This window comes from Primulina tabacum, chromosome 1 (assembly GCF_025594145.1).
Source record: "Primulina tabacum isolate GXHZ01 chromosome 1, ASM2559414v2, whole genome shotgun sequence".
Taxonomy (NCBI): Eukaryota; Viridiplantae; Streptophyta; class Magnoliopsida; order Lamiales; family Gesneriaceae; genus Primulina; species Primulina tabacum.
The window spans coordinates 617849-643841 of NC_134550.1; the positions used below are offsets into that span (position 1 = coordinate 617849).

Sequence of the window (25993 nt, forward strand, 5' to 3'; positions counted from 1 at the left end):
AAGAAAGATTTCTAATTTCAAAAGTACCTACACCGTGGGAAAAACTTCCTCCACCGGCAATACTCCCTTCATCGGGAACTCCATCCCTTCACGCCAAAACTTCATTTTTTGATCAAGAATATAAAAGATATGGCTGCTGAGATATTAACGGGTTTCAGAAGTGGGTTTGGGTCGTCTCCATTTCCGTTCGCATTGGAGAGGTTGGCTTCATTCGGGTCGTATGCTTGGAATGAAATAAAACTGATACTGGGTGTTGAGGATGAGCTCCGAAAGTTACAGAGAACGATGTTGATGGTTCAAGATTTGATGGATAGTGTGGAGTGTGGTCCGTTGAGGTCTACGAGAGGAAGCATAGCTTGGAGAGCATGGTTTGAAGATATCAAGAAACTTTCTTACGATGCCGATGCTCTTCTCGATGACATCTCGTTGCATCTCTCCACCATCGGCTCTGTGGGAACTGCTAATAGAGATGAGGTTCGCAAAATTGTTCTTTCATCTCATAATTTGACACTAGCTCATGACATAAATATATTGCAAAACAAGTTGGAACTTCTTGCTAAAGAAATGGAGAGACTACTGATGATTGAAAGCATGAAAAATAGTTTCAGCATTGTGTCACCTATTCATAACTATATATCCACTAGTTCACTGATAGATGAAAAAAATGTTTTTGGGAGGGACACTGAAAAACTAGCTTGTGTTGTGAATTTGCTCAAAAATGAACCAGAAATGGGTAACTTTTCGGTAATGTCGTTAAAGGGGATGGCTGGAATTGGTAAGACAACCCTTGCGAGGTTGGTTTACCATGATGATTTGGTAAACTCGAGTTTTGAGAAGAAAATGTGGGTAACTGTTTCGATGAACTTTGATTTGATCAAGATCACAAAATATACGATAGAAGCTTTGACTGGGAATAGTTGCAGTTTATCCGACTTGAATTCGGTTCAGGTCCTCCTTCAAGAGTCAATTAGGGGGTTCAAATTTTTGCTGGTGTTAGACGATTGTTGGAGTGAAAATAATGATGATTGGGAAGAATTTTTCCTCCTTTAAGAAATGGTGCTAAAGGAAGTAAAGTAATTGTGACGACAAGAAGTGCCAGAGTTTCGTTAGTTGTTAGATCCTATGAAACATATTGTCTCAAACATTTATCTGATGATGACTGTTGGGGTTTGATGAAACAGAGAATGTTCTTCCCTGTGGAGGAAGAAGAGAACTTGAGATCTCTCGGCAAAGAGATTGCGAAAAAATGCAAAGGTTTGCCTTTGGCAGCCAAGACACTGGGAAGTTTGTTGTCAAATTCAGGATATAGAGAAGACGAGTGGCTTTATATATTGAACAGTAAGCTGTGGAACTTGTCAGAAGATAAAGATAACCTATTCCCTGCTTTGATGCTTAGTTTTCTCCATCTTCCGCCGGTGCTGCAGAAATGTTTTGCATATTGTTCTCTTTTCCCCAAAAATCACGAGTTTGAAGTTGAGGAACTCGTTCTTTTGTGGATGGCAGAGGGGTTCATCCGACCCATAGAAGGAAGGAGACTAGAAGACATAGGAAGCAAGTATTTCAATGACCTTTATTTGAGGTCGTTTTTCGAACAAGCTACAAATTCAAGGAATGAGATTATATACAAAATGCATGATCTCATCCATGACATGTCACAAATGGTTTCTAGTGATATATGCTTCCAGGTCAATGACATGTGGGATGAATACCCTTTATTTGGAAATACTTGTCACTTATCGATGTTTCGAGATAGTGTGCATCCGATACATCCGAAGGCCTCGGAGAAAAATGAAAGGTTGAGGACATTTTTGATGATTAATAAGAATGATGCTGATGGGGGACAGCTAGATAATTATTTTTTCTCACATTTGCGATCTTTGCGGGTGTTGGATCTGACTCGAATTGGCCTTAGTGAACTCAAAATTTGTTTCAAGCCCTTGAAATTTCTTCGTTATCTTAATCTGTCAGGAAACAAGATTTCAAAACTACCAGACTCCATATGTGGTCTTCTGGCTTTACAAACACTGAAACTTAAAAATTGCACTCGAATTAAAGCATTGCCAACAAACACAAAAAATCTCTCCAAATTACGACATCTGGATTTGGATATAAAAGAACAATTTGCCCATATGCCACCAAATTTTGGAAGGTTAACTGAACTTCAAGCTCTTTCTGCATTCATCGTCGGGGGCAAAAAAGAAAATGGTATCGCACAAATAAGTAATATGAATTCGCTGAGGGGATCACTCTGCATTAAAAACATCGATCGTGTCACAGATGTTGCAGAGGCAGTTGTGGCCAATCTACACGAGAAGCTGTTCTTGAACAATCTTGAGCTACAATGGGTGGATTTGATAAATGTTTCTCAGGGTTCTCTACGACAGGCACAAAATCTACAGGGTTCGGTTCTTGCAAATCTCCAGCCTCATCAAAATTTGAAAGAATTGGTCATTAAGAAGTACTGTGGAAGATTCTATCCACCTTGGCTCTGTGAACCAAGTCGCAAAATTACGCGCATTCACTTGGAAGGGCTCAAGTATTGTGATAGTCTTCCACCTCTTGGACAGCTTCCTTCCCTAAAGTTTTTTCATATATCGGGTCTGCCTGTTTTGGAGTTGATTGATGAGAACTTTTATGGAGCGAGCAATACTGCAAAGTTCCCATAATTGGAATCTTTCGAAATAGAAAACATGGATAAATTGATCAACTGGGAATTCACAAATACAGTTGATGTCATGCCTTGCCTTCAAAATTTCAGAATTCATCATTGCCCAAGTTTAACAAGTGTGCCAATAAACTTGAGATCCCATCCGAATTCGAATATCAGCGACTGCCCAAACCTAGTGACGGTGCTTCCATAAAGAGTAGTGAATTCTTGGTTCATCACATTCAGTTTTATGTTCAGGTACAACATGTTTAATTCAAGTGGCATGCCTATTAAACAAAATTGAAGTTGGCTAACCAGTAACCATGGTGTTGGTTTTGTCAATTGTACAGGGGAGATTACAGATTATTGAAGCAGCTTGAAACTAGACGCAGTGGTAAAACGCTTCAACTAAAATCTCTCATTCCATTTATTGTTGTCTATCTTGGTCCAGATAGCAGGTCAATGGAGTGTAAGATTTCGGGGAATGATTTTAAGTTTGAATTGTGAAACATAAGGATGTCTTAGTCACGAACAAATCATTAAAATGAAAATACATTTCTCATAGATGAATAGATTTGCTGACATGTGACTATATTTTTCTTATCTGTACTTCCCCCACCCAAAAGACTTGACTTTGACTTAGCGATGAAACTATATATTTAATTAAATATTTACATATTTATATGTTTTTTGACTTTGGCTTAGCGGTGAAACTATATATATTTAATTAATACTTAACCATTGATCGATAATGGCCATCGCAATACACAGGACAATATCATCTGTTATCACTCTGCCTCTAGATGCAAAACAAGCGGCCCAAAATGTCTTCAGTGTAAGTTTAAAAAATGGTGTATATGATATATGTGTTGAAGCATGATATGATAGGCCTGTTTGTGCATATTTCCACTGCTTTAGAATGCTTGGATTTGGATTTTCTCACAAGCGCGTGCTTATGTATCAGTTGTACGAAGTCATTGACTGCATGCCGAAACAAATTACAGTCTCCCACTATAACCACCCCTTTTGTTCTTAGAACAGAAGAAAGAGCTGCAAAAAGAAAACAGGTCATACACTCTATCCCCAATTCCAATTTAAATGTGCATTTGAATTTAGTGCGTTGATCCGTGCCTCTTGTCTTTTCACAACAATTTCAGAAACTCGAGGAAACATTTAAAGCAAACAAGGATGTACACAAGGTGCTGGTGCAAAAGACATTGAGGGTTATGCATTGATTCAGAACTCTCTTTTCTTCTCTCTCAAACTTGGTTTGTATTTTTCAACATGCACGGTTTATCTCTCGTTTTGCAGGAGAAGGTGGAGAATGAATTCAGAAAACTTAGTCGTAGCTTCTGTTTCAAAGCTCGGCCCTTGCCTGACTTCTACAATGAACGTGAAACCCCCGAAAAATAAAATGAAAATAGTATATGATTTCATCCCTCTCCTATTTATATACTCTGCAAAGTAATCCATCATTTCTTGCATGTAATACGAGATTACAGATTCTTGTCTACTGGCTGCTAGATTTTATGCATTTTCTTGTTATCCTAACTATCAATCAGACAAGAAAAAGTTTTGCACTGTCCAAGGTTCCTTGTAAATGATTTCTTTCATTTATGTAAAAGGCATAATCAATTTGTGCCTAACGTAAATCATTCCTCTGCAAATCTGATATCAGATGAAAAACGATTTAGTCTTACTCTTTATGCAAAATTTGTTGCCTGTTATAGTTGCTGCATGACAAATCTAGAAGGTTGAGTTGTCACATGTGTATCGACGAGGTAGTCATTCCTCCATGGTGGTGACTCATAAACTAGATAAGTTTGATGAGGACTAATGTATAGTTAATTCTGTTTGGCGGCTAGAAAGAATTTTTACACCCAGAAAAACCATGGGCACACTGTTTCATTGGCATTATTTTGTTATGTGCTTAGTTTACCTCGTTCATATGCTTCATTTAAAACTTAGCTTTTATGTCCGTGTTGAATTCCTACATTCTATAGCTAAATCTCGACACCAGTGTGGAGAAAGGAAAAAGTCTTGCAGAATCAGAGGGGTTGTTTTTCATGGAAACATAGGCATCGACAAATTAAGCTTTTGAGATTGTTGTTCATGAGATTTATGATAACGTCTGCGGTAAAGATGTCACCATTGTAAAACTATGCCATACATCTATTGTCTTTTGGTTGATTTTTATTTACAAAATGTCAATTTTTATTTATTTAACGCTTTTTTTTTCATTTTTCGATATAATTTTTTTCTTTTTTGTTTTGTTTTTAGTTACAAATACGCAACGCTTACACCCAGATATTCGTTTATATTATTAATTAATAACCGCGAAGCACATATGTTGAGTGCGAAAATAATAACAATATGATATTTGTTAAATGAAATGTTCCTTTATTTGGAATATTCTACGTTTAATCTCAGTGACAATAAACTGAAATACTCTGCTATATTGGAAAAAGTCATCATAGAGTTGATAATATAATGTCATGAGCACGACAAGTCAATAAGGTAGTTCTTATAAATAGTCCACCTTTAAGTAGAGGGGTTATTAATATTTTTGTACAACGAAAATTCGATAAATTTAAAATCCAAGAATTTTGAGGAGAAGTGAAATAGATTTTTGTATGAATTTTAATGATCATAAAATTGTGTCAAAATTCCAAGATGTGATTTGGTTCTAATTCAAAATTTTTAACATGCGAGAAATTATCAAGAGTTTTTATTTATTGGAAGTTGATCCAAGTAAGGGTAATGAATTCTTTGTTAAAAGAATAAGCAGAAAATTTCATCTTATAGCTGATGTGAGAAGAAAAACCTTCAATATGAAGAGTCCAAGGATGTTTGTTCTTGTGAGCGAGAGAAATAAAAACTCCGTCTTTAAAGTAGCATCCATATCATGTACGGATAGTTGATATTTTAAATAAAACATGGATATGATAAATGTTATAATATTGACCGTAAAATAGTTTAAACTCTACCCTGGGAATTGAGTTGTAAACATCGAAACAATATAGCAGCAGCCCTCTTAAATCAATAAAATGAAACCAGGAATTTAGCATTTAATGTTTCGTTTTAGAGCATCGATTATATTCTAACTATTGATAACAAGAGCATCGATTATATTCTAACTATTGAAATATCGAAAATAATCCTTTACCAATTTTCATTTCGTACGTGTTTTTTAAATTAAAAAAAAAATCATTCACTTTCCCTGCAAAAAATGCAATGCGAGCCTTAAATTCGCAAGAAAGTATTACTAGGAAATCAAGAAATGGAATGAATCCCAGGTCAAACTTGGGTCCAGACATGGTATTTCCCATAGAATGTTATGTCTGATAATAAATTCAGAGAACACAGTGGAACAACTGATAACTACAAGCAAAATTGCAAATAAGTTGGAATCAATTGCTTCCAAATATGGCCTGAGACCCATCTCTTTCTCCTTTTTTCATTTCGTTTCATGAACCTGGCACATAACCATACAACTTTAGATAGACTACAAGTACATCAATGACCTACTATAAAAACCAGCCACCAGACGAGGGACAGAATATTAAATAAAACAAAACACACAAACCAGGGGAAGAAGAAGAAGAAGAAGAAGAAGACAACCGTTATTAAAAAAGTAGCATCATATAACTAATCGTAAAAATCTTATTTTAGATGAGAAAAAAGCAAAGCAGAACAAGAGGACATAAAGAAGCAAACTAATGAAACACAAAAACCCACAAACATTAGTGAAGGCACATAACCATAAAGCTTTAGATAGACTACTGGTAAACCAGCCATCAGACCAATAATTACAATACCCAGGGACATATACAAACCAAAAAAATAATAGGAAATCTGTTATTAAAAAAGTAGCAACGTATAACTTATCACAAGAATGTTATCTTAGACAAGAAAAAGCAAAGCAGAACAAACTCCACAAACAGAGGAAATGAAGAAGCAAACAAACAAAGAAATAAAGAGGGAATCAAAGAGAAGGAGACTAATGCACTCAAGAATAAATGCAACGAACACAAAACCATAAAGTAATACCATTAATGAAGGCACATAGCCATAAAACTTTAGATAGATATAGATTATTGTAATGTCCCAAAATTTCTATAAGTAGATTTCTTTGGTTTAAGTATTAAGAAATCATACAGACTTTAACCAAAAAATCGAGAAAGTCATTCGAGATTGTTCGAGAGACGGTTTTTGGGAAAAGAAATGGTAACTTTCAGTTAAAGGACATTTTATTTTATAACCTAAATTAAGGATTAAAATATTTAGTAGTGAAATTTTAGCTTGGGAATTCATATCTATACTATAATAAAACAAGAGGCCCTAATATAACTAACTTTTGGTGAAGTCTTTTCCTAATCTCAAAATTGCCCTTCGCACATTTTCACTTTAATACTTACAATTTGTTCTTAAATTTGACATTAAAAAAAGGAAAAAAAAATCATTATAAAAAATTTTTAGAACAAATTATACACAATACATGATATTCATATGATTATGTTACACACACAAAGTGTGTGCATGGTGGCTAGCATAAATTTGTTAAGTTACTCTATAAAATGAAATAACTCGGTTATAATAATTACATTTAACGATCAGACTAACATTTTGCCCGTAATAGTCTGACATTCAAATAGTGCTTTTAATCGCCTAACCATGAAATGGCTTAAATTTATATAATTAGGAAATTAGTATAGTGAATTATAAGAAAATGATTTCATAATTCTTAATTAATCGTAGTTAAGTAATGCGATTAAAATAAGAGGCGAGAGGACTAATGAACTTCTCTTCAGCTTTCCAATGAGCTTGAGCTGCTATTATGAATTCTGGGAATGAAATGATGCCCAAAGTTCTAATTTCTCAGCCCAAAATAAGAATTAGATTCGCCCACGGGATTTGTTAAAACGGAATTGCTACAGCCTATGCCGAGCTATCTTCCAACGATCAGTGATTATATTGATTATTCTTATAAAATTAAATATTCTTTAAGTTTATTTTAAGTAGATAATTTAACATTATTAAAAGAATTTTAAAATATATCAACTAAATTGTTTGCTTCAAATCTGAGATGGGGAGAACATATTCCAATGATAAGCACAATTCCACATCTCAAATGATTTTTTCTCCAAAACATACAATGAAATATTGAGAAAATTCGTAAAATAGAAATTCAATGCTGGAAATAAAACATGTCACTCGACTAATTTAAGTCCAACTGAAACTACAAAAGCTATGACAACGAAGTTCAAATGGTTCTGCGTCTTTTTCAAGAATCCCAATAATCTGTACAATTCACAAAACCAACACCACTGTTAATCAAACTAAAGTGTTCTAAGATTTCTCTTAACCAGACGTCCAGACCACGAGGCAGGCAGTACAGAATCAGGCACACAATTTATTCTGTTGACTACTTTCTAAACTGCAAGTAATGATTCCCTAATTGGTGAGTGACATCAAGATTTAGTGCGAATGGTTCACGTCGAGTCTATCACTCTACTCTAGCCATTTCTAGATTTGATGCATCTCTTAACCACCATCTTTGATACTTACTTCAGCTAAATGAAAGCACATTACTGAGAATCATTAAAAAAAGCCAACATAATTTGAGAGACTCAGAAAGTAAAGGTATGGTGAAATATAAAATTACCTTTGACCCCAGAAAAGACATGAAAGAGATCTGTTCAAAATGCAATCTCAGCTATTTCGTATGGATCTTCACGCCATCGAGATAAACAGCAGGCACATGAGCAATCTTGCACCAATCTTCACCTTTATCTTTGCTGCATCGTCCTTCTAATTTGGGACAATCTTCGACCATTAATGTTTCAAGGGTGGATGGAAATCCACCATCAGGCAAACATGAGAGTTCAGGACAATTGCATAATTGCATACAATTAAGAGAGTTCAAATGTGACAGAAAAGGAAGGCACTTGAATTTCTGACACGATTCGATACTGAGATCCAAGAGATGAGGAAAATCGCCGATTCTTATTTCTGTCCATTTTTCCAATTTCGGCATTCCATAAAATGACAGTTTCTCGAGCATAGGAAACGAGGGTTGATTCTTATCAATTTGTTCCCCACAAAAGAGGTTGTTGATTTCTAGCACCTCATTCATTCCAACAACACTGATAAACTTTAGAGATGGCAATTGTCCAAGAGATGGAAGGTTGTCACAATATATACACATATAGAGGGTTATACCAACCAATTCATCAAAAGACGGCTTGCTTATCCAACTCGGGAATTTTCCACCGCTATAATAGCATACTTCTATCTCTTGGATGCCCAAAGTTGGTTCAAGGCATGCTAGTATTTCCTCTTCCATTGGATTCTTCTCATATTGAAGATCCACCCACCAAAATTCTATTTTTCTGAGGTCATGTTTGCAGCAAAGAGAAGCATCTGCAGCCTTAGCAGGAGATTTAACATTTTCAAGATTCGAAATTCGAAGTGATCCGCTCAATTTGTTCATGTGTTTCAACTCATTTATGTTATGGCCATCGTCTTCGCCAACCAAAAATGTCCTTAAAGTGCGTAACTCTGACAGATTTCCCATACCTTCTGGCATTGAGTCCAACTGGCCAGCAACATCAAGAATCAAATGGCGCAGGTTAATCAACTCTTTTGTACGATTAGGCAGTCGAGATAGGGACTTACATTTGTCAAGTTTTAAAGTTTGCAGATTGGTCAGATTGCACATTTTCTCAGGCAACGATATAATTGATGTCTCAGACATATCAAGAAATCGCAACGCCTTTGAATTTTCAATAGAACTTGGCAGGTGCGACACATCAGTACGACTTATATTAACATCCTTAATGCCTTAAGCTCCAGAAACAAATCAGAAGGTAAGAAGAATTTAACAATAGAACTGCGGCAACCATGAATTATGAGAGTATGAAGATGGCTCAACTTTTTTATGATCCCAAAATTGATTTGGTCAATGACCTTGAAGGACAAGGACAAATGTTCGAGTTCAGACACATCGACATGGCTACTATCCAATTCTTTCGTAACCTGAGATCCTACGGGATGATTTTGAAGGAATTCATTCATCTCATCACCAACTTTGTATTTGTTTTTATAAAGTCCATCATATTCATACCCAATGGGAGCAACGTATTTGAGCTTCAACAATATATCAAAGCACTGAATGCATGCTTCCTCGACGAATACACTGTTTCCTGCTATCGTTCCCCCTTGAGCAATCCATTGCCAAACTAGAATGTCCTTGGTGAATTCATACGCTGATGGAAATAACGAACAATATCTAATGCAGTCTTTCGTGTATCTGTTGTTAAACAATATGTCCATTGATATTCCTAGATTTTCCTTGCAGTTAATTTCCCCTTTTGTCCTTCCAGTACTATCATGGAAACGCCTTCACTATAGCCTCTTGGAAGATCTTCAATACCCCGTTCCGGTGTGGTGCTTCGATTTGAAGTTGAGAGCAAAATCTGTCTCAAAATATTGGGAAACAAATTGAAACTGAAATCTGTCATGTATAAATAAAAAAAAATAAAAAATTAATAGAATGTAATTTACCACATGATCTTTTGATTAAAAACAATGATATCCAAACTTTATTCGACAACTCTGATATAGTCAATGAATACGAGAAAGTCATATTCAAATTGAGAAAGGGAAATATACATAAATAGTGCCTGTTATAGATGTGATCATGTTAAATAAGTACTGCAATTTTAAAATATCATTATGCATTGATATTTTTCTTTTATACTTTTTGACATGTATAGTTGATAGAACAATTTCATCTAACCCCTATAGATCAATGGTTATGCTACTAAAAAAATATTTGATTTCAAAATGATCGAATCAATACTACTGCAATATCATATTACCTGAAGAATATCTGGATTCTTAGCCATGAAGAAGTCCTTCAAGATGCTACAAACGCTACACAAGTCAACATCACCCTTTTTATTTGGCTTGCAAACCACCATGAGACTTCTATCAATTAGATCTTTCAGAAACTCCTCAGCCACTTCTTCAGGACTTTTAGAACCAAGTTGATTTACCAGTCCCTCATCAATCCAAAGCGTGATGATTCGGGGGACTGAGAGTTCATAATCTTCTGCCAAGATTATCATGGAACGGATGCATGCTCTCAGATGATCTGGCAAGTACATGTAGATCAAGGAGAAAATCCCCTTCAACTGTTCCTCAGAAGTTGTGGATGACTTCATAGTCCTCGCAATAAGCTGCCAGTCATCTTTAGTCCTGCGAACTTTGGAGAGAAGGCCACCAATCACAAGAATTGCAAGGGGAATTCCTCCACAATTCCCTAACATAATTTTTGCAGCACACTCAAGCCCCTGAGGGCAATCTTCGTCCCAAAAACTTTGATACAAAACAGAGTCCAGCTCATTTTGGGTGTAAGAAGACTCATGTTGTGAATCTTGGAAAACCGGTCTTTAAGATCCATCTCCAACAGCCTAGTCGTTAAAATGATCCGGCTCTTTATATTATCATTAGGAAATGATCTTTTGATGTCATCCCAGACCTGGATATCCCACACATCATCCAATACAATGAAGTACCTCTTACCCTTTAAACTTCTGTAAAGAATATCTGTTAATTGTTCAATGCTCTTGTCATCCAGTTCATCTTCGATAGGTCTCAAGGAATCCAGAATACCCTTCATCATTTTGTGCGCATTATTTGTTCGAGAAAATGATACCCAAGCATGAATTTTGAAAATATGATGAATGGCCGGGTTCTCAAACAAATTTCTTGCGAGAGTAGTCTTACCAGTTCCAGTCATCCCAACAATCGTCATGACTTCGAGATGATATGGTGATCCAAGTAGCCAATCTTTAATTTGTAAAAAGTCTTCATGGAATCCAACCATAGAGCTTTCGTGATTCCAATCAAATCCCAGAGAGTCCTCAATAGAATCCAACATTTCCTGTTGCTCCAATTGATCCATAAGTTGAGAGTTCCTATCCAAATCCTCGGTTGTGGAGTTGGGTAACGACATTGGACAAAAATAGTTTATATCCAGCAATTCCATGGTGGATTTCAAAATCGAATCGAATTCTTCCACTATCCCCTGCAACTGCTGTTCAAATTCCACCCCCAGATGATCACGAGATTCCTTTGACAGGTGAACAGAAATAATATCTTCTGCTTGATGGGCCGCCCCGATGATTTGCCGTTTCAATTTCCAGCCGTCTAAGGTTCGTACGAGGCAAGAATCTACCGCAACTTCCATCAAGAAACGAACCTTTTCCTGGAGACAGCAAATTTGTTTCCCAAGACGCTGAATCCTCTTCAATGATGAGACGAGAGAAGCAAGGGCAGCGGAAGCCATCTGTAGTTTTCACAAACAAAATATGAGAGAGAGCTTTGTACCTTTAGCCTGAATCCAACAAAAGAAATCTAATAAAATAATAAATAATTTGAACATTTTATCTTCGGATGAGTATTTAGCAAGTTAGTGTTTTTAGTTACCATTAATGATTAAACAATAAGTATTTTTTTATTTTATTCAAACATGTTTGAATATGAAAATATTTTTGTAAAGATCTTGTATCGTATTATCATAAATCATATTTGTATTCTCGATAATTCTGAAATTGTTATATTATAAGTGTGTAAAGTATATAATTGAATAAAAGTGAGAAAATATGTTGTGATAATAAAATATTGTATTAGTAATCGATTTGTGTTTGAAAGGTGTAATGAACTGCAATTGAGAAATGACACATGTTACGATTTATAGCATAATTATCTGAGTATTATTTCAAATGAAATGAAACCAATTTCATTAAAAATATAATATATAGCACTAAAACTTTTATGTTTTGAATTTTGTCCAAATCTATTTGGAAATAGAGGAAAAATCATCCCGAATTGTATTGTATGTATTGAAGTTCCTGTGCCAACACATTTTATGAGAATGAGCATAAATTTCGTTTTCGATGTCCAAATTGAGTGAGGTCAATAGAAAATGAAAGTCAAGACATAGAGCTACGATTTCATGTTGACTACTTTTGCTATTTCAAAGTGTAAAATAGTATTTCGGACAGAATAAAACGTGCACCCGTGCAGGATCTCGCGCACCTGTTCGCTGCCAAGCTCCTTTCGGACAGCAACAGGCGCGCGGCCGCGCCAGATCTCGCACACCTACGCACACAGCCTTAGCTGCACAACATTTAAGGTCGATAAGCATGTGTTTCCTTAAAATATTTTCTTCATTTTCTCTGAAATTACGAAGGAAAAACAAGAAAATCAAGTTCTATCATCCAAATCTACCTCGAGATATTGTTGAAACTCGAAAAAAATTTGCTTGCATGACTGGACCAAGGTGCGTAGCCAGGGTCTAGGCAGGGTCTTAGGGTCCCAAGGTATGTTTGGTAATGGTTGGTTAGTGTCCGGTTGGGAGGAAATAGTTGTTGGAGCCGTAAGTTGCAAGCTTGCATGCATGGGGTGTTGTTCGCGATTTAGGGCTGTAGTTTTGTGTTGTTTAAGGGCTGGTGTGTGTGTGTGTATGGGCTGGAACGGGCTGGATTAGAGGCTTAAGCGATGTCTAAGGGTCGAGTCTAGGGCTTGGTTCGGGTTTGGTTCGAGTTAAAATCGATAGAAAGTCGTATGGAACGCATAAGTGCCATAGCGTCATTCTTTGGGCAGTGTGTGTCTATATGGTTTGTTGTGCATGGTACAAAGTTCGGACATGGTTCGGGGCTGGTTTAGTGCCTTGGACAGTAGGTTAGGATGTATTTTATGTATGGGTTGAGTCCCGAGTCGATTGGTACGTCCTAAGTGGTTTTATTTAATTCGGGAGTCTTATGTGTGCGAATGCACCTTAGGAGCTGTTTTGGGTATAAATTTTAGTACGTTAGTGCAGCAAGTCCAAAGACGATCTAACGAGGTTCACGATGTTCGTAAGTATGTATGACATGTAAAATAATTATTTTTGAGGTATGCGATTTGTCTTATGGCCAAATTATGTTTCGGGTTTTGGAAGCCGGAGAACGTGTCCAGGGACCTCTCCAACCTCTTCGGATGAATTAGGTTATGTTAGGGAGCGGACATCCAGTCAAAGGGCTGTGGTGATCCCTGTCTACCCAGTATTATGGTTTAGTTTGATCAAACGATTTATGTTATGGGTCACTTACATTGAACAAAACTCTACGCAGAATGATTTACGATTACGATTATTATGACTAGCATTAAAATATGATTTTATGAATTTTTTTTTTTGCAGGAAGTCGCGTTAAACATATTTATGCTTATATTATGCTATGTATGAGCTATGTTAAAATTGTATGGATTTTAATTACGTATTACTTGTTATTCACGGTTTATGCATGCTAAGTCATTAGACTCGTTAGACTTGATTGATACAGATGATGTAATTGAGGAGACGGGAGGCGATGATCAGTGAGTAGGCTCGGGCCAGTGGCAGTACAAACCCGAGGACCTTGTAGTTCACGATAGTTTTTATTATGCGTATTTTAAAACTATTTATTCTTCTTTGATTGCACTGCGTTTGGTGGCTAGCTAGTATGCTGAACTTTTTGTATTACGTTGGATTTTTCAAAATTATGATGGATGTTTTAACTTGGATTTTATGATTGTGGTATTTGAAATGAGTGGAGTTTTAATATAAATTTTATTTTAATATGCGTGGTTACCGTTAAATTGGTTTACGAGTTATATTTATAATAAATTATTTAATAAGAAAATTTTAATTTTTTTGTAAATATTAAAGTAGTACTATAAGACACGGTTCATCACATCTACAATCTAAGAAAATGTTTTTTGCATCTTAATAATCAAAACAAACATATAGAATACATTTGTCGTCAGAATTTACCCATTACATATACTTTTTAAAGTTAAATTTTGACTTCTCTGGTTCTTTTTTTTTTTTTTACAGAAACTGTACATTTAGATTTCTGTGGAAAATACTATAGTATGTTTATCTTCATCTTCAATCTTCAATATATAAATATGTAAGAAAACATGATACAAATCATATTTGGGACACCATTTGTGTATTAAAAAAAAAAATCATCAATCTACCAGTCAAAAGAAGAAATTTATATGCTTAAACTCAAATCAAAGCAAAAAAGACAGATAATTTTGATTTTGTTAATCAACTTACTTGAACTTCATTATATATAATTGTCCGATAGCATTAATTTACCATTAAAACAGAACAATCTTTTTGTAGCTTAAAACAAACTAATGGCCTAAAATATGAATCAAATTTATGTGGTTTCTCATCTTGGAAGTCAAAGATAAAATAATATAAATTATTAAAACTTTATAAGAAGAAAAATAAAATCGATTTTCATCACGAAACAAATAAGTTTCAATTACATTCGTTTCATAACTTGTTCCAATGAAGTTAGAAAATTAGCTAGATTTGTTTAATCATGTATCTTTACTGATCACATTAGACATAATTTTAAAGAATTCATTGGTCAGTTATACATATTTTCCGATACTAATTGTAGCCGGCCTGATCTACATCGGTTCATATGATATATTTATTAGTTATATGAAACGTCTGCCCTTTTTTATTGTTTTAAAAGTACTAGAAATTTTTTTTAAACACTCAATTCTCGGCCATGTACATGTACCACATGAAAATATTTTTATAAAATATTTTACCCTTCTAATATAAAACATCATCTGACTAGTATTTTAAAAATCAAGTGAAATAGTCGTAGAAATGAAATCGTCAACTGTTTTACCCAACCTAAAAAGCAATAAGTTTGAAAAGTATAGCTCATACTAAACCTCTCAAAAATCTCTCAAAAGCATAAATAAATAGTCTTAAATTCTTTAACATAAATCCTGAGTCATAAGTCGTAAATGCGGAAAAAGTAGAAACGCTGGTCCTCGGGTTGTGTGCGCCTTCAGTCCAGTCAAATCATCCGTCAAGACTTCCCTCAACCTCAACTGTATCCATCACACCTAGTGAGTCTAAAGACTCAACACTGTGTTTATTTTTTTCAGTGCAGTTGCATCGGCCAATTTCTTTTATATTGTTCAATATCATATTGATTTCATAAAAATATCTATAAATGAGAAATCTAAAGAACTTATTATTTATTTAATATTTGTCATTTTCAGAGCTATTATATCCAATTATGTTGTTAATTGTAGCATAAAAAAAAATCCTGAATTCATATAATCTTGACTATATTATAATGTGTAAACCCCTTAGAATAACAATATTTGGTAATGTTAATGGATGTCTAAATTGCTCTTATCATTCTTCTTAGATATTCATAATTAAGATAAGATAAGATGCAAAAATGTAAATGTTCATTCAAAAACCTCCCACATTTTCTCTCATTGTCTCATTATTTAACCATCTCATTATCGTAACATAGAATCAAATATTATAAATAAATTAAAATTTTTAAAAATAAATTTGAATTATATTTTATGAACATACATTGCATGTGCTCGGTGCACTAGCACTGACTAAAATTTTATAATAAACAAAAGTTTCTATTAGATCATCTCACATTTCAATTGTTTCAGACGGGTTTTCGACCCGATCCGATTCATGAAAAATTAAAATATTATATATATATATATATATATATATATATATATATATATATATATGGTTCTTCTGTATTTTTTTTTTGCCTTATTTTTGCGTTTTGTTTAGCTGTACTTTATTGATGCAAATTTGAAGAATTTTTCTTAACTATAAGTAATTTTTTGAAATGATTTTCTGTAAATACCTATAATCAAATTTGACTTTCGCTCGTATTTTGCTGAAAAAGTTGAAGAACTTAATATAAGTTGATTTTTAAAATTAGCTTTAAGTATCAAATATATTTTTAGACCACATTTACAATAACACACAAATATATTAAATTTAGCTAATATGATAAATACAATTATGCAGTTACTACTTATTTTATTATATCTTTATTTAATTTCTATTAATACTAAAAGTTTTATAGAATTTTATTTTTTTAGTATGAACTAGTGTATGTTTATAAGAATTGATTTTGAGAAAAATAAAGTAATGATTTTGATAAATTGCGCAAAATTTTCATGTGAATCATAATATATGATATTATATGATTTATCAATGATTTGAATTTTGTGCATAATGACTTAAATGATGTATAAAGCTTTTTGTTTTCTATTAATGTCCATATTATTCTTTGATGTTTGTCAATATCATTTTTTTTACCGTTGGTTTAAAAAATGATGTGAATTGACTTTGGTTTTGACCGCAGTGATTCTTAAGAGTAAAAAATTTGAAAAATCTTTTTTGGAATTTAGATAAGGCCATACATCAATTCAGTCTATATGTGAACAAAATATCGAGTTCAACCCAAATAACTTATCGAGCTGAATTAATTTGAAAAATCAATTTGTTTAATTGGAATTTTGGTTTTAGTTATTAAAATCTCGTACAGGCCGTTCTTGACAAAAAAATGATTCAATCACAGTTGAGCAACACTATCAATTTAATGTATTTACAGCTACAATAGATTTTCAAGTTGATCAAGAGCTTAATAATATATTTAAAGATGAGACAATTGAACTTCTTAAACTTAGTTGTACTTTGGAACCTAACGAAAACTTTAAGCTTCTTAATGTTGATAACATCTATCGACTTGTTGAGAAATTCTATTATCTTGATTTCGATTCACAAGATTTGCATCATTTGAGAATGTAATTGGATAACTATAAACTTAATATTGCTGACCATGAAATATTTCAAATTTTATCAACTATTTCTGAACTATGTCTAAGATTAATTGTCAAGAACCTACGATTTGATTAACAGGTGATTTATACATTTTTATATACGTCGTTTACTTATTTATCGAATCTGATATATTTATTTAATTGACAGCTTGATTCGTCTTGTTTTAACTCGTCCCGTTTCTATAGCAACAACGGAACGAGCATTTTCATCAATGAAACTTGTTAAAACAACTCTTCGTAACAAGATGGAAGCATAGTTTTTCGGAGATTCTATGGTAATTTACATCGAACGAGATTTGATTAAAAAAATTGATAACGATTTAATAATTAATGAGTTTTATTCTAAGAAGAATCGAAGAGCACAATTTCAGTAGTGTTTTGGCTCCATGTTTTTGAAAGTATTAAATACTCTTGTTCTATATTTTCATGAAAGTCAGTGTTTACATATTTTTTATTTTAAATTTTAGTTAATTATTTATTTTATTAAATATAGTATGAGACAGAGCCAGCCCCGTATAATTTTGAATCCTTGGTCCGCCCTACTCAAACGTATGATCATTGATCGAGTAGCGTTTATTATATTTATGTACATATATATTTGCATTTGAAGAAAGAAAACTACTCATTCTTTGTTGACTCTTAAACTTCTCGATATTCTATTTATAGCATCATATTTTTCAAATCACAATATTATTATTATTATTATTATTATTATTATTATTATTATTATCATTATCATTGATATCATCTATCAATTCTGGTGTGCTCTTCATCTCCTTCCTAAAGAATCGTTCTGAATTCTCATTTATTCCAAATCTAAGTTGTTTCTAGCTTCCGTTCCGATCGAGGGCCTAATCTGCATAATTAATTGAATGACGTCTGTAAGTTGCGTTTTCATGCATGCATTAAGATATTTATTGCACAAAATATGTTACTTGATTATTATGATGTTATACGTGTTGACGTTCCAATTCTAATGATTAAACGATACAGGGATTATTGGGGGTTTGATTTCGTGAGTGTATATTAATATATATACATATTCTCCAAATCTTTTATTATGTGATTTAATTAAGCAATCTGAACTTTTGATATTTATTATTATTACGCAGCACGAGAAAGGTCGGCCTTTGCCGAAATTTGGGGAGTGGGACGTGAACAATCCGGCATCGGCTGATGGATTCACAGTCATATTTGCCAAGGCTAGGGACGAAAAGAAAGCAACCGGTACAGCCACTGGCACGGCAGCACCCTCGCCGCCGCCACCTTCCATGTCTCAGCCACACCAATCATACAATGACCCCCGCAAGGTTTTTCTATTTCCACCCCACAGCTTATAGTGCACATTGTACATAATTTGATCAGACTTATCGATCGTATAGTAGCAAATTGTATCTAAGCTGGCAACAAATTATAAAGTTGAAATCTTTCGTGTATCTTGAACATTTTCGTTGAAATCTTTAGAAAGTTGTCCTTTTTTTTTTCCGCAGAAAAACTGGCTGTGTTGCTTTTGAAAAGTTGGAAGAATTTGTGAAAGATGGCATCGGATGACTTAATATAAAATTCGAAACGGGCTGTGATCATATACATCGGTTGCGAAAGATGAGTACTGTAAATAATCTATGCTTTTATTCGAATATCTCCTTTGTTCTTCCTCAATATATTTTGAGGACATTTGTAAAGTGAGTTGTTTAAATTGCCCGACCATTTATTATTCATGTTTGTTGTTATTCTATTCGGATTCACTGTAAATTAGTTTAGGAAAGATTTAAGTAGCTGGCTTTAGTTTTTACGCACTTTCATGTAAAAAATTTATGTAGTTTTTTAGATTACAAATCCCGATTGATCCATTTTCATGCAAATCCAAAATAAACATTACAATATTTGATCAAAACTCAGATGCAAAATAAAACATATATAACAGTTGATTCCAACAAACTGATCAGAAATCATGAAACGTGCGCTGAAACTATACAGTACCAAAACTAATTAAACAACAATCCTAGGAACAGAATCATCATGCGAAAAAATGAAAAACAGACACGATCAAGAACAGGGCATACGAGAAAAGGGCATTGTTCTTGTAAGCATGAGACTTAGCAGTGGAATCCTCGTCCTGCCCGATAACCCAAACGATCATTCTCTGTCCCCTTTCGCAGTGACCGGTCGCCCCGCTTATGAAGTAGAAAAAAGCCCGACCGGTCCAGCGTGTAGATGGTGTCCCCCTTGTTGGAGAAGAAATTGGGGCGACTGGAATTACATTCGTTGTACTCGGTCTTGTTCACTTCCATGACAGAATCTTTCTTGTATTTGAAACCTAAACACGTACACGAATGAATATGCATGTAGTATCAGTAATCTTGAGCCAAAAGCTAGCACGTACTTTATTTGATTTGTAGTACTTACGAACGGTGTCCCCAACCTCGAACCTTTCCCGAGAGGCCCATTCGTTGTAGAGATCGGTCTGATTCGCTGGCGGCACGGCCCAACCGGCCCTGTTGGCCGCTTGAAACTGGAAGCAACTCCCCATCTGCAACGACAGTTCTAAGACACAAACAAATGTAATGAAAACGAAGGGTTTCATGATGAACTCCATTACTATAAAGCTGTATATATATATATATATATATATTATCTTATCTTACGCTAAAAACTATCAAGAAACTAGGAAGAATCAGCCTAGAGAGTACTGTGGATGGCTAGCTGTTGTTATATGTGTGTGTAATATATATATAGAATTAAGAAGATGAAGATAAATGCTAGTATTAATTTAACGTGAAGCTGGTAATGGGTGAGTGGGGTGTAACGGTTGAGCGTTTTGGTTTAGTGGGTCAAAGGACTTTGATTTTAACTTGTATAACTGTATTTTATAATATGTAGTGCTGCGCTCATCTCATTTATGCTGATATTTTTTAATTAATATTACCGAAATGTTGTTTACAAACTTTTTCTACTTTATTTTAGTTTTGTGACTTTCCAATAATTCCCTATTATTTTATTCATTTGGGGTGATGGAGCAATTATTCAAGTGAGATACTTTTTGTTCTTTAAGAAATGTATGGTATTTTTCTAATAATTTCATTTGTTAATCATATATTATGTAAAATGTTAGAATAAGTGTTAATTTACGAGATTGGGAATTTTCATTTGAGAGCTGAAAGCAATAAATAATTTTTTGACACTCTTGATTGCAAAGTGTACCACAAAGCTGTTATTCATTCAACATCTTCGTACAAAAGAATGCACTGCTTGGCGGCTTGCTCTACAAACACTCCAGAAACAACATAATTTCTTTCCTGTTAACTGGTTTGCTCCCTCCTGGAACATCAGCAAACTTACAGAACCGGAAAACCTTCTGATACCGCACTGTTTTCTTCGTCTCCGGTGGTCGAAGCACCTAGGATGTTCATATCAATTGCAGCACCATACATCCGTGCAGACCGGAATGACTGCGTCATACCGCCTTGGTAGACAGAACCAGGGCCCTCTCTTCTGAGCTCTCAAATGCAACTTCGTATGCCAGCTTTGTCTTTTACCATCGTTTTGCTAGTGCCTCAATCAATCTTTCGTACGTTATCTCGTTTTGGGCCTTAATCTTTGAACTTCCATCATATCCTTACAATGTCCAAGATTACTACCGAGGGCACATCCGCTGATTATGGCACTTGAAAGTGACAACTGTAGGATCGACCACCCCTACAGCAACCATTTGTTGTATCATGGTTCAATATATTGAATTTACCCTGTCCAGCATGTACTGAAGCAAATGAGGTGTAGGCACATAAGTTCGGTTCGATTCCAGACTCGAAGGGCCTCATTGTATAGTTTCCCTTCTCAAGAGCACTAAGCAATGCACCATCCTTCAGACTTATTTGCACATCATCTGCATCTTTGGCTGAGTGTGAGGCCCCACGCCAAAGCACGAACACAACCCTTGCATTATTCGCATCATCTAACTTCATATCAAGATCAATTCCTCCATCATCGTTCCCTGCACAACCATAATTCTTTTTGTCGCCACCATTATCAACACAACAAGGCGAGTTCCTATCCTCTAATTTCTCATGAGAAAAATTGTGGAGTCTTCTTCCGAAAAATCACTAGATTTATCTATATCTACTCCAATTTCTTGTTCCTCACTGCCCATGCCAAGAATAGAAGTGCCAGAGAACCTCATTTGGCTTCAATGGAGAAATATACTTTGCTTTTGGGGTTCACGTATAAGAATCTTCATCTCAATCAGTATTTGCACTTCTACTCTAAAGCCTCTCGACAAACACAACATATCATGGGAAATATTTAAACTTCTTTTGTCTTGTAACCAGATTATAACTAGAATATGATGAAAATCCAACAGAAAATTTTTCTCAGCATTCAAATTCTATGAACTTGGAAGATTGACATTTTTTTCTTTCTGCAAATTTTCTGTCTTGGTGATAATCTTGTAATTACACGATTCTGATTATATATTAATAAAGTACAAGTTTATGAAGGGGACAACAACAAAAATATTGTGTATATACAAAAGAGACAGAATAAGGTTCAACTTCTCTTCACGAAACCTACCCCTGCAATAAAATAAAATATTAGCTGTTAGATATGAACGATCAGTAACAGTAGTTAGCATCAACCTTGAGACGAGGGCGTTTGTCAGCATTGAGCTTTCGGACTTGGTAGCGTATTTTCTTGGAGTGAAGCCTGTTACGCCTCTTTTCCTTGTACCTCAACAAACTCGCTTCCCTTTGTCCCATTTCTGGCACCTTCCACAACCCCATCACCTGCTAATCAATCATACAATTTAACATTAAAATAAAACCAGACTCGTGGAGGCGTGGATCGATTCAAATTTCAACCAATCAAAAGATACAAAAGCTGTTTCTTTCACTTACACTCACTATTTTCAACTTTGGCAATTCAAATTATCCAATCCAATAATTCTGCAAGTACCTTCTCAAGTTTTTTAAAATTTGAGACGATTTACAATAAAGTAAAGTGCGGGGTATTTAATTAATCTAAACTCGGTAAGTCAAATAATCACGTGTGATGATTAAGTAATAAATTAAGCACAGAAAAGTGCAAAGTAAAAGGCACGTAATAATATTAATTATATGAGTAAAAGTAGGATTTAAAAACAGAAGAGTTGAAAATCTTACGTTATATGATGACGCTCCTGCAAGAGTAAACCATCTGGACATGTCGGGGACGATTCTGCGAATTCTCCTGCACTGACTGCATCCTCCACCTAAAGCGGGCCTTTGTTGGACCATACCTTCAAGATTCTTGATAATCCAGCTTCAACGCAAGCCCTTGAATCGCCGCCTCCGATCATCGCTCAGCCTTCGGATCCACGGCGGAGTTGTGCCCTCCTCCTCTTTATCTTCTTCCTCTCCCACAAACCTCCAAGTAGCACCCCCACTTCTCCTCGCTGGAGTCCCGCTCCCTGTTCTTCATCGCGTTGCGTACAAGAGCCTAACTGTCTCTGCTATCGTGTACCCCCGTAGGTGTATGTCAGCGAGGCGATGAAGGGGACGGATCATTTCGCCCTGAAACCAAAAATCAAGAAACCTGAAACTTTACCCGTAGTACTTTTGAGTTTCTGAGGATTCCGTCAGGCCCGCCATTACCTGGTTATGTTGTTGTTTGTGGCGAAGGAGTGAGATGGAGGGGGTATTGGCGGAATCGTCATCCAGAATGCCAGTGAGGGTGGCGCCGCCGTATGTGGAGGAGAAGAAGTAGGCGACGTCTTCTGATCTGGGTACTAATCTCTCTGTCTTGAAGTATTTGACTTTCCGGGTGCAGCGGGAACAAGTTGGTGCGTGCGTATCTGGATTTCCTGTTAGGGGGATAGATTGAAAATTTATAAAATAGATGATCAAATCGTAACCAAAATAAATCTACATGATTACATTTGTAATTTTGCCTAACTAGTAAATCAAGTTCACAGTAGTTAGTTACATACAATACACCTAACATTAGGTAAATTTAAGAGGAATTTGATGGTATTTTATTTTATTTAACAAAGAATGATAATGGTGTCAATAATGTGAAATATTTATGTAATCGACTATTTTTGGTCAAATGGACCAATTTTTTGCATTTTTTTTTTATTTTAAATTTCTGGTTTCTATCTTCAAGCCCATTTTGAGAAAGTACGTATTGCAATAACAGTTATTTTCCATGATCCATAACCTTATCGGAGTTAGTTTCAACGGCCCAATTAGAAATCTACTGGGGCTCTTAACTGGGCCACCGACCTGCTGAATTCTCTTGTGATTCACTTTGAATTTTTCTCCTTTAATTCTCTATCAAATTCAGCCCTAATTACTAATTAAGGGTGAGTCCGTCATTATGATGGAGTCTCACATCACATGTAGAAAGAAAGAGTTTAGCCCATAGGTACAAGTTCTATTTATTTAATATTACAAAACAAACACAATAATGGACTCGCACTTGAAAGTCAAAAGTCTCTTGGAAAGTTATTGCTACGGGTTGGTTCCACTCTTAAATTCCATCTCAAAAGTCTTATATTAGATTCCAAAGCAAAACTAACTTAACCACCAACTAAATGTAAAACGGATTAATGTTTGAAAGCAGCATGCAAGTCGTGTAAATTGGCCAGAGAATTAGGCAAACATGCTGAATCAAATCACGCCATTTATCCCGGAATTTTCCCCTTTATAAACCACACTTATTTACCACTACCATTTATCCAACAACCATTCCAAACAATATGTCCAATATCACCATTAATTCCTCGTTATCGTTATTCTTCTTCTACTTCTTCTTCTTCTTCTTCCTATTCTTGATATCTCATCCAGTGCTCTCCACATTCTCTCATGTTCAAGACCCTGATCTCGTGGTACAAGATGTGCATCAGTAAGTGCAACATAAGCGTGCAATCGATCTCGAAATTAAGATTATCGGCATGCTTCATATTTGGTAGGATATTCTAGAGTTCGTTCCACGATTTGAAAATGGGATCTAATTGTTTATTTAAGATCATTATGTTTCAGCCTAGAACCAAATTCTAAGTTCTTTGTACTCTGTTTTCATGATTTTGTTAAATGGAGTAATGAGCTTCTAATTGTTTATGTTTAATATTGTCTCTAGTTACTACACAATTTTTCTCTGAACTAACTATATTTCCAAATCCTGCAGGAGCATTAATGCGTCCAGAAGAAACTTAGGCTACCTCTCTTGCGCTTCCGGCAACCCCATCGACGACTGCTGGCGGTGCGATCCCAACTGGGAGAAAAACCGCCAGCGTTTAGCCGACTGTGCTATCGGCTTCGGCAAGAATGCAGGGGTGGCAGAGACGGCCGCATCTATGTCGTCACTGACCCCGGGGACGATGATCCAGTGAACCCACGGCCTGGTACCCTCCGCCATGCTGTGATCCAAAACGAGCCGCTATGGATAATCTTCAAGCGCGACATGGTCATACGGCTAAATCAAGAACTCGTAATGAACTCCCACAAAACCATAGACGGCCGCGGCGCCAGTGTCCATATCTAACGGCCCATGCATTACTATTCACTACGCGAGTAACATAATTATCCATGGGATTCACATACATGACTGTGTGATAGCCGGGAATGGGATTATCAGAGATTCCCCGCAGCATGCAGGGCACTGGGAGGTTTCTGATGGAGATGGGATCGTCATTTTCGCCGGGAAAAATATCTGGATAGACCATTGCTCGTTGTCGAATTGCAACGACGGGCTGATAGACGTGATCCATGGGTCGACCGCAGTCACGATTTCGAATAATTATTTCACTCATCATGATAAGGTGATGTTAGGACACAGTGATGCGTTTGGGCAGGATAAGAATATGCAGGTGACCATTGCTTTCAATCATTTTGGAGAAGGGCTGGTTCAAAGGATGCCTAGGTGTAGGCTTGGGTATTTTCATGTGGTGAACAATGACTATACTCATTGGGAAATGTATGCAATTGGTGGAAGTGCTTCTCCTACCATTTATAGCCACGGGAACAGATTTCTTGCCCAATGATAGGTTTAGAAAAGAGGTAACTAATGAAGATTCAAATATAATCAACATAGAGCACGAGGTTTAATTGTAACTAATTTCAAATATTGTAGGTGACGAAGCACGAGGATGCGCCGGAAAGCAAATGGAAACACTGGAACTGGATATCGGAAGGCGATCTGATGTTGAACGGTGCCTTTTTCCGGCAATCGGGAGGTGGAGCTTGGGCAGCATGTTCGAGGGCATCAAGTTTAAGTGCTAGGCCAGTTTCTCTCGTGGGTTCAGTCACCAGAACTGCTGGGGCACTTAATTGCAGGGCTGGATCTCGTTGCTAGCTAGTTTTAATATATATTACAATGAAGATGTTTGCTTTTTTACTTCCCTTTAATATTCGCTAGTTGAATCCCACAAGTTCTTGCGTGATTGATGTAATATTAATTCAAGCTCAGTGAACTATCTATAGGGACCGCTAAAGTTTGATTTCAAGAAAATAGGAGAAGAAAAGCAAAAGACCCCAAATATGTCGAAGGCTCTTGGCAAGAGAAGTGTGAACTACCCATCTAATCACAGAGAGACTCAAAACATAATAAGGTAACGACATATCATTAGTTTTT

At 35.5% G+C, this 25993-nt stretch overlaps 4 protein-coding genes and 1 pseudogene across 4 annotated transcripts; 3 read left to right on the forward strand and 2 right to left on the reverse strand.

Moving 5' to 3' along the window:
* Positions 1-405: 405 nt before the first annotated feature.
* LOC142540938 (putative disease resistance RPP13-like protein 1) lies at positions 406-4775 on the forward strand. The gene is given in 6 exon segments (XM_075647458.1): positions 406-1058; positions 1061-2905; positions 2998-3041; positions 3419-3482; positions 3612-3714; positions 3805-4775. Coding segments are annotated over 2 exon segments (2100 nt in total). The 5' UTR covers positions 406-564; the 3' UTR covers positions 2667-2905; positions 2998-3041; positions 3419-3482; positions 3612-3714; positions 3805-4775.
* A 1153-nt stretch (positions 4776-5928) lies between these two features.
* On the reverse strand, positions 5929-12043 carry LOC142521115 (putative disease resistance protein At3g14460). Its single transcript, XM_075624314.1, is given in 6 exon segments — positions 5929-6122; positions 8313-9490; positions 9550-9898; positions 10006-10125; positions 10531-10991; positions 10994-12043. Coding segments are annotated over 5 exon segments (3066 nt in total). The 5' UTR covers positions 12003-12043; the 3' UTR covers positions 5929-6122; positions 8313-8363.
* Positions 12044-18139: 6096 nt separating this feature from the next.
* On the forward strand, positions 18140-19180 carry LOC142540804 (protein NOI4-like). Its single transcript, XM_075647238.1, has 3 exons — positions 18140-18270; positions 18502-18699; positions 18880-19180. Exons 1-3 carry the CDS (start codon positions 18262-18264, stop codon positions 18901-18903), a joined length of 231 nt encoding a protein of 76 aa, XP_075503353.1. The 5' UTR covers positions 18140-18261; the 3' UTR covers positions 18904-19180.
* Positions 19181-19289: 109 nt separating this feature from the next.
* Positions 19290-20001, reverse strand: LOC142540731 (early nodulin-like protein 21). Its single transcript, XM_075647118.1, is given in 3 exon segments — positions 19290-19580; positions 19582-19706; positions 19796-20001. Coding segments are annotated over 3 exon segments (489 nt in total). The 5' UTR covers positions 19986-20001; the 3' UTR covers positions 19290-19406.
* A 4101-nt stretch (positions 20002-24102) lies between these two features.
* On the forward strand, positions 24103-25887 carry LOC142540447 (pectate lyase-like; annotated as a pseudogene).
* Positions 25888-25993: the final 106 nt, after the last annotated feature.